General features: G+C 37.6%; 1 protein-coding gene across 5 annotated transcripts; it reads right to left on the reverse strand.

The window, feature by feature from the left end:
• Window positions 1–406: 406 nt before the first annotated feature.
• On the reverse strand, window positions 407–9,102 carry CCDC126 (coiled-coil domain containing 126). Of its 5 annotated transcripts, none has more exons than XM_024223175.2 (4): window positions 9,046–9,102; window positions 5,196–5,336; window positions 4,200–4,595; window positions 407–1,999 (listed from the first exon to the last, which is right to left on the reverse strand). In XM_024223175.2, the coding sequence occupies exons 3-4, from the start codon at window positions 4,435–4,437 to the stop codon at window positions 1,815–1,817; spliced, it is 423 nt and encodes a 140-aa protein (XP_024078943.1). In that variant the 5' UTR covers window positions 4,438–4,595; window positions 5,196–5,336; window positions 9,046–9,102; the 3' UTR covers window positions 407–1,814. The 5 variants fall into 5 exon arrangements, with proteins under 5 accessions (XP_024078943.1, XP_024078973.1, XP_024078950.1 ...); XM_024223205.2 differs by lacking the exon at window positions 9,046–9,102 and adding an exon at window positions 8,996–9,019; XM_024223182.3 differs by lacking the exon at window positions 9,046–9,102 and adding an exon at window positions 8,747–8,864.
• Window positions 9,103–9,371: the final 269 nt, after the last annotated feature.

The raw sequence follows: 9,371 nt of genomic DNA on the forward strand, positions 1-9,371 counted from the left end.
AGGGTGCCTTCAGATTAGTCAGAGATTTTTCAAATGCATCAACAGGAGTTACGTGTCTATCTGTCTTCTATGCCTTTGAAAGCTTCCCCCCTCCAAAACTATTGCAGTCATATTTTCTTCTCTCCCCTCCAATCTAGGCAAAGATTTTGAGAAATATTGGGGTTCCAAAACCAAGTGAATTATACTCTCTTCTACTTATACATCCTCTGAGATAAATAGCAGACTTTATGATTAGTGATAAATTACAAAGATCAATAGTTTAAAGTCTCAAGGTACATGGAGAGTACGTGTAGAAAATAGGAAAAGGCGAATCATTTAATAAAAAAAAACAAAAACACCTTTCACAAATACAAATAAAATTTTTTTTCTTTCCTCCCGGAAAAAAAAAAAAAAGTTTACACTCAGTATGTCAAACACAAAATAAAAAAAGTTGGACACTAACTCAAGTTTTATTTATATATTCTACTTTCCTCTAGACCAGTCCAGACTATCATCAGGGAGAAAGGCAGAAAACCTTGAGACCATATGTCATCCAGCACTTCTGGTCTTATTCCATTTTTTTTTAATAAAATATTAAAAAGCTATTACACAGCATATTTCAAGCAAAAATTACTGAACATAATTCTAAAAAAAAACAAAAAACAAACAAAAAAAACCCCACAACCACCACTCAATATAGTTTTTAAAAAACATAGGGCTGAATGGCACTTTCATTTTAGCATTTATGATGCAGAAAGCACATTTTGGAATATAGTGCACCCTCACTGCAATTTTCATTGCTGTAAGGCTAACGTGGATATAAGGCAATGTAACCTTAGCTTCCACCTACGTCCCTCATAAAACACCATTAGCACATGCATCTCTTTAGTACATATTCCAAGATGCACTGCTTCCCTTCAACTTAATTTACCTACTCCCTCCTATTTAAAAAAGTAACTTAAGGAGATAATGTGCTATATTTTTCACACACTACAAGATACTAAAATATTAAAAAGAAACAGCAATGAATAAAAATATTCACATATCTGAAAACTGACTTCCATCTCTTAAATAACTTATCTGAAGTTACAAAATACACATACAAATATCTTTCTATGAAATAGCTATGCATGATATCAGAGATTGTTTTGCCTTTGATAATCTAACTGATCTATTTCTGGAGCAAAGATATCTGGACAGTGTTGCTACCCAAGATTTTCATTACAATTGATTTTTTTTTAATATACAATCAATTCTCTCTAGCTATTCTAGCAGGTAGTGCAAATAAAGACATTCTTTGGGTTGCAATTTTTAAAACATCTCAATGTTATCTTCAACATATCACTAGCAAATTAATAAGTAACAAAATACTGTAAATAATATACATCTTCTAACATTACATTATCCTTAGTTACCTGTTTAAAACAGATCACACAAAAAATGATTAAGCTATATAATCAATCTATCCAAAAAGATATGTTAAATTTTTATTTAAATAAATATATTTTAGAAGTGAATATATATTTTTCCATTTTAGTTTAACTTCAAACATTACAAAGTATCACCCATTTGGCATACTACATCAACCAAGTTACCAGAATATCTTTAAATACAATATTGTACAGCACTGCTTTAACAGAACTGTCTGAAAGCAACAAATTAATCCTTTGAGAACCTTATGTACAGAAGTTGGGACTGCATGTACCCAGCACATTCTATAGCAGAACAGTGTACGATATGTTAGTGTCAACTATTGCTTTGCCTAGCCAGAGGTAAAAAGCTTTTCTTGAATCAAATCGAATCTATGATAAAGTAACATAAGGTGATCTTGTATGTTATCTAATATTGCTTGCTGCATTTACACGTTTACTTGTAGTTACTGGCACCAGATTACCACTGGTTCCATTGGTGGTATTTGTTGCTGAGCCATTCACAACAATGTAGTCAACTTTGTTTTCCAATTTCACCAGACGTTGTAAGATGTCATCCAGAAGAACAGCAATTGTTCTTTTGAGATCAGCTGAAGAAGACAAAACAAAGAAAGTAGTATTGAATACTGTTCATTTATATTATCAGCAGTGTGAGAGAAATTTGTGGATTTGGACATCTAATTTATGTCTTCAAAGGTTGCTTTTCTTTTTTCCTGGATTTGTTTGGAGAGGACAGAGAAAAGGTAGAGTCTTCTACATATGGATGCTAGATGTCCATATATTTAAAGTACTATTTCTTATTTTTTGCATACTAGAAGATACTACCACAATAGCAAACTGAGAATTGGCCCATTGAATCACAGAATATAAAATAACATTAGTCTCCTCTTTTTCCCCCATTTTATTTTTTAAAAGATAAGTGACTATTTAAGGGTAATAGTTTGGACTTTAACCCACAACAGCAGTAGAGAGGAAATAAATTTAACCTGTATAACAGCTTCTGGCACTGGGCAGCATTAGAAAGCACTTATGTTTTTCCACCCTAGATAAGATAGATCTTAATTATTTCCTTCTACAGTTCCTTTCCAATTATTCTACAAGTTCAGAACTTGCTGTCTGCCACAAGGACAAGGTAAAGCATTATTGTAATACACACTGTAATTCTTAAAGCAGAAAAAAGGGATACAGTTTCTTTCCTATGTTAAAATTCTTGGATGTAAAGATTTAGACTTAAGTTGATGTAAAAAAAATTCATAAGGAGCCTATCTATATATCGAGAAAAAGAAGCAGGGTGGAAGAAGACCCTACTGATATTATAAAAACAGTTAATCAAGGTGTGGGAAGGAAGAACACCAATAGGCAAGACTACTAAACAAACAATGCAGTAATCAACATTAATTCAACAAAACCTCAACACTTTGCTGTATGTATTCTTTCCGAATTAATTAGTTCATTTCCTCACAATTTGAGAGCCATCTGGCCTGACCAAATTACTTGACACTTAGTTTTTCAAAATTCGTCATTATTTGGATTTATCTTATTCTTTCAAACCAAACCTTTGATGGTGAGTCTGCATCAGTGAACAAACTAATGAATTTTATTGTTCTAAATATGTTTCAAATAAGTTCCTTTGCACAGAACCAAGGTATATAGATCCAGTTATAGATGTACTTCCCCCCCCTTTAAGGGCCTTGTTGAGTTAAAGATTTTGACACCCTAAAATATTGGACCTGACCTACACACTGAAAGAGAGGTTTACCCTCAACTAGAATTCCTTCTAAGAAGGGGCAGTAAGTATAGTAATGAGTCTCCCTGTATGTAAAATCTTAATTCAGCTCTTTCTCTGAAAACTAATTCCCGTTTAAGTCTATATTACCTATGTTATCACAGAAGTTTTTGTTTTGCATGACAGAATACAGGCAGGCAATGAGTTTATTTTATCTAGTTCTCAGAAATTTAAGTCTGAATGAAACACTGGAGAATAGTGTAGGACGTTTAAGTAGATTGTATTTGTCAAATGGCAGGTTAGGACACCTAGACAAATCATAAGACTGGGGTTGCAGAGTTTAAAGTATTATGTCTTTGAAGTGAGAAATTTTCAATGTTTACATTAAACAGATCTCAATAACTAAACCACACACAGATCTCTCTTGCATTCTAGATGAGCATGGGCTATAGACATATAGCAGGTGCACAAGTAACAGGGCACAGTGGTGTCAAGTCAGAGCGGAATATGGTGATGCAAACACAATGGAGGCTCGAGATTTGGAGCACTCTACTGCCTTCTGCTAAATACATAATCATGCCCCCACCTCTCCAATTTTACCATCACGATTGCTTCTCATTGTTTATTAATAGTGGAAGAGAAGAAAATTAAAGGGAAAAAAAAAAGATATAAAAGCAATAAAAAGGTAGAAATAACACACAAAGTGACAGTGTTTGGGTAGTGAACTGTTTTAATTTTACATTTAATTCCTACATTATGAATGTACTCCTTCATGTTACTGTGGAGAAAACCCCCCAGAGCTCTATTTGCAATTGGTGGAGAAACAAGGCAACCTAATATTGATGCTGACAGTCAAATTACTATAATACATACAACTATGTTTAAAGAACAAGTGTTAGAAGTTATGCCTTAAAATTAAGCCCCATCAATGAGCAAACACACAGTCAGCACATTAAAAAAATATTTTGAAGAGTTCCATGTACCATTTAAAATAAGATTTAAAAGTTGTACCAAAGGCAGTTTAGAACAAAAAGGTTTGTGTAGCCAGGTTTATTTAATCTTACCATATCCTGCCATTGAGGCTCCATTACCACCGTTCATTATGTTCTTATTTTCTTCTGCCAGGGCTTTCACATATCTTTTACTTAAGTCTAGTATCTGTTCACGCAATTCAGCACTGCTTTGGTGCCTTGGATGCTGAAAAGTATAGCGCAGCAACATCAAGCCCCAAATAAATCCAAACACCAGCAACAACAAACTCAGTTTCTGGGACATGTTTTTTCTTGAAAATGTTAAAAACATTTCTGATGAAGGCAACAGATGAGTGTCGATTTCAAGAAAAATAATTCAATTTGAAGTTGTCATGGTATTTACATATTAGTCAAAAGCAAGATCTTCACAAAGTAACAAATCTTCTGGATGGACCATCTTAAACACATTTTCTCCATGTCACTTGATGCCTAAATTTGAAGTATTACAAGATTAGTCAAAATGCTCATTCACCAGGAAAAGGAACAAAAAACAGTTTTCAAGGTCAGTAATATTAGATATTCTAGAAATTCTTTGCGGAAACATACCCGTTCACCTCACCTACTTCTACAGCTTTGTCTTTCAGCTTTTTTGCTAAAAGTCAAAGCTTCAATACCACCATCATTGCTTCAGTTTTAAATTACCATAATTGTAATTAACTTTTTTAAGTGCATTTAGGTTCAATCTCAAGAAGCAAGTGTCATCTAATAGAAACCTGTAAAAAACTCTTCCCTCTAGAAACTATTCAGTTTGTAAGCAATATTTTTTGGGCTGTTGTTTATAATGCCATATTTTGACAAAAAAAGTCCTTGCAAATTCATCTGCAGCTGTTGCTTATTCCCCACTGAAAGTCATAAGGCTATGGTGAAACTCAAACATGAAATTTATTTAGACTAAGTTTCTTGGGCAAGGGCCTCATTTGCTTTTGTACAGCATCAAACACATTGTCAGTGTCTTAATAAAAAATAATGAAGTTACACCTCCTTATAGCACTTTGGCTAATAATTATCCATTAGTTATATAATACTTACCGTAGCAACCAATTTTGATGCCACTACAGATTAGGACTTCAGGTGGGAAGTGATCAGCAGGAACATATCAGTACTTATAAACCAAATATCCAGCTTCTGAGGGTATGGAGTAGTACCAGCCATGTATCTTCAAAGAGAGCTCTGCATGTCAAGCAAAGTTTATTCAAATAAAGTTGTGCATATTATGTTAAGAACAACATTTTCAAGGAGGAGCCTCAAGTTGAGCAGTGCCTAATTGTAAGCAACTATGTCTGAAAACTCAAAATTACTAAAATAACGATTGGAACCGGATACCGTGGCTTAGCATACATACAAACACAAATTTCACATACATGAAGTCACTTCTTCTGTTTGAAAGGCAGGCAAAGATTTCTTCTTTTAAGCAGCTACTTTGCCTCTTAAAATCCTTGTTTACAATCTTACTAAGTATTTGGCCTCTACAGTATCCTCTGGCAATGACTTCCACGGCTCAATAATGTGTGAAAAAAATATTTCCTTCTATAAATTTTGCATCTTCCATCTTTTCATTTCATTAAAACATCCCCTTGTTGTGTGTCATGACAGGGAGAACAGAAACTCTGGATCTACCTTTGACATATTTTTATCATATCCCCTCTTACTTGTCTCCTGTCTAAAGTAAACAAACCCAACCTTTTTAGTCTCTCTTTAAATGAGTTTTTCCTCATGCCTCTAATCATGTGTTATCCTTCTCTGGACCTGTTCCAATTCTGCAATATCCCATTTGAGATTAGGTAACCAGTATTGCACATAATATTCTAGGTGAGGCTTCAGCATTGTATTTTCCTATAATAGCATTGGATAATATTTTGTATAATGGCATCGTATTTTCCATATTATTCTCCATCCTGTTCCTTAGGCATCCTAACATCTTAGCTTTCTGGACCAAAGCTGCACATTGAGTCAAGGTCTTCATTGGGCTGCCCAGAGCAATGTCCAGGTACCTTTCTTGAGTTAACAAAGTTAATTTAGAATCCTCTAAAGTGTACAAGTAGTTAAAATTTCTCTTTCCAATGTGTTTTACTTCTGACACAGCATACTGACACAATAGAAGATTTTTTTTTATTATTATTATTATTTAAATCACACAGTAGGCATTAAAGACAGTGCTTTCGGTTCCTCTGGGATTATCCTTGCTAGCTTGACTAGGTGAACTAGTCAATTTATCTTAGTAAAGCCAGGATCACCAAACGTAAAGTAGCTAAATATGGGGACCATAGTGGTTTGAGTGACAAAGTATTTTGTTGTTCGTAACACATGCAAGGCTCAGGAATATAATCAAGATAAAGCCCGCCCTCTTCCCCCCAACCATAAGGGCAAAACAGATTGTTTCAATGGCAAAACATTTGAAAACTTAAATAGATGATTTGGCACTATTTTAGACTTAAGTTAATAACCACATCTTACATTTACAAAGCAGTATTAATCTCAAAAGATCCCAAAGTCCTTCATAAATATTATGTATGAGAATCACTTCCTCTACACTTGGATGGAATATAGCAGCTGTTTAACAGTGAACAGTCCTAAGCACTGTTAGATTTCACCCACATCTGAACAGCGTTGTCCATGCTAATTTACACAATGCTGAACATATTTTAGCAGTCAGTTTAGACCAAGGTTAATTTTGTTCAGCATCACCAGCTAACTATTAAACCCCAAGAAGCCCTGATAAATTCTATTGTAAACCCTTTGCTGACTATCTCCAGCACCCATTAGTCTTCAGATATTGTAGACCAGACCTATAGCAATTACAGTAGACAACATACAATGACTCAAGTTATAACTTAGACAGGATACAAGGATTAACACCCCTAAATCTTGTGAAAAGTGTTATGGGATTTTTAATATAAGTGATCATGACCTCAGTATCTCTCTTCAGTGAAATATGTCACTTCTAGTAGCAGAGTGACCTTCAATACCTTACTGAATCATTTGATCAGAATTGGCTCAGAAGGAAGACCACAGTCTCCCATTGAATCACCAACCAGCTAGAAGATAGGATGAGTTTTCTTTGAGGAAAGGGAACACAAGGGCACAACAATAAGAGTGCAGTTTAAATGCACTTATCTATTAAGGTTTTGGGGAATATCCCTATTTACTAGACCACAGAACTCAAAAAACATTGCATAATTCTCAGGAGATGTAAAATAACTGAAAATAAATTAACAAAAAATTAGACATGAATACACAATGCAAGAAATAAGAAGGCACGAGGCCAATGGGCTGTGTACATAGGGGAATCACATCCTAAGGGTCAAAATGGGACAAGAGTAGTGGTAATTTTCCATGTCCTACCTACAAACCAAAACCCACACGCTCATGGCACCAAGATGAGATACCAGTTTACGTACCATAAAGACAGACAGACGACAGTGTGGTATAGTAGGCTGTGGAATAGCATACTAAGCAGTAACAGAAGACTCATTGCTTTGATTTTCTGGTAAGTGATATTCTTGGACCCTATGAAAGTTAGATTGGGTCCTTACAGTACAGCAAACACATTAGTTTTTCAGAGTCATAGCAGCCATAGTACAGTTCTCAACGTTTAGGAATTATATGGGGTAAAAATTGTGATTCTATAGCAAATGCAGAAGGAAACAACACAAAAATATTTTTAAGGAAGCACCAATCTATGCGCCCTGAGTAAATTTTAGATTTGGGTAGTAAGAGAAGACTTAACTATTTGATGCATCATTCCCTCAATACATCCCTTGTTCTCCCCAAAACAATTCAATATAAACAATAGTTTATATAACTTATTGTTATATTTGGACTTAGCCACAGAAGAGTGATAGCACTTCCTTACCTCACAGAGATGTTGTGAGGATAAATACATTTAAAGATTGTGATATTCTCAGATACTATGATAACAAGGGCTCTATGTATACCTAAAATTGATAATCATCAGATCTTGTGGCCCCTAAGAGGACAATTTAGGAAACTATACATTATTAACAGTGCACAACGCATAGTAAAACCCCAACTCACACCCGGACAACTCAGGGTCAATGCAGCACAGATGTGCAACGAGGTGATCCATGCTAGAATAAGGCTGAGTCACGGCAGCTAGCTCCCATGGAACACTGCACAGAGGCCCTGGTAAGAGAGGTTTGCAACAACCTTACAACCCTTACAAGCACACAGGGAACATTACATTGGTATTAACAACAGGGATTTGAGAGGGGGGAAAGGGATTGCTCCTGCTATCAGAATCCATGTGCTCATACAGTCCAGTACCAGGAACTGCTGCAGCAGGACAAATCAGAACAAAAGCAGATCACTGCATGTACAGATAGGCTGGGCAGGAACAGGGAGGGGAGGAAGGAGAAGAGAAAAGAGCATGACCTGGACCAGGGAGACATCTATAGAGAAGAATCAAAATAAGATGCTGCTAATGAGGTAATAATCTCACTTTACTCAACAACTACGACCACCCCAACACCTAGTATAACAAACCCCATCTCAAACTCACACTTATATCTGTCCCAGTTCACAGAACTCACGCAATGACCAAATCCCTAGCTCAGACCTACCTGCAATTCCCTAAGCCCCCGTACCGCATCATAGCCCCGATTCCCAGCACAGCGCAGTCCTGCTCTCACCTCTCGATCCTGTCCCGCTCTAGCAGTCGCAGACACCCCGGGGAACGGGGCCGGCCCTGCTACGCCCCATCCCTGCCCCCTCTCAAACACCCCCCTGGGGAACGGGGCCGGCCCTCTCCCCCCACGCCCCGGGCCACGAAGCCGCCCTTCACCCCTCACGCCCCCCGGGGCCGCCCCTACCAACAAAGGCTCGGGCTCCCCCGGCGGCGGCGCTCTCGTCTCTTCCCTACCTGGCTGACAGGCACAACACCGGCTCCCCAACCCGCTTCCGCTCATCCCACAGCCCCGCCCCCCGAGCCCTTCCGCCCCAACGAATGCCGGGAAACGAATCCCGCGGCCTTCGCCAAGCCAAGCGCATGCGCGGTGCCGGTTCTCTTCTGCGCGCGAGCCAGAGTAGGGCGCGGGCTAAAGAAGCCCCCGTGTTTCGCTGCAGGGCGCGCGCGTGGGTTGGTTCCCGGATCGCTACTATCATCGCCTAGTAATAAGTCCTGCCGCAGCACAGGAGCCGCCTCCGCAGCGTTTGCTGGGTCTGCGTGCGCTTCTGCCATCTGTGGTT

The sequence above is a fragment of the Terrapene carolina genome, unplaced genomic scaffold (assembly GCF_002925995.2).
Source record: "Terrapene carolina triunguis isolate 2854851 unplaced genomic scaffold, T_m_triunguis-2.0 Scaffold84, whole genome shotgun sequence".
Classification (NCBI taxonomy): Eukaryota; Metazoa; Chordata; order Testudines; family Emydidae; genus Terrapene; species Terrapene triunguis.

Bases quoted from the DNA above. Each gene is read 5' to 3' on its own strand.
- CCDC126 (XM_024223175.2), bottom strand. From the start codon at position 4,437: ATGTTTTTAACATTTTCAAGAAAAAACATGTCCCAGAAACTGAGTTTG. The intron at 2,000-4,199 runs GTAAGATTAAAT...TGTCTTCTTCAG, and splicing joins AGCCTCAATGGCAGGATATG to CTGATCTCAAAAGAACAATT.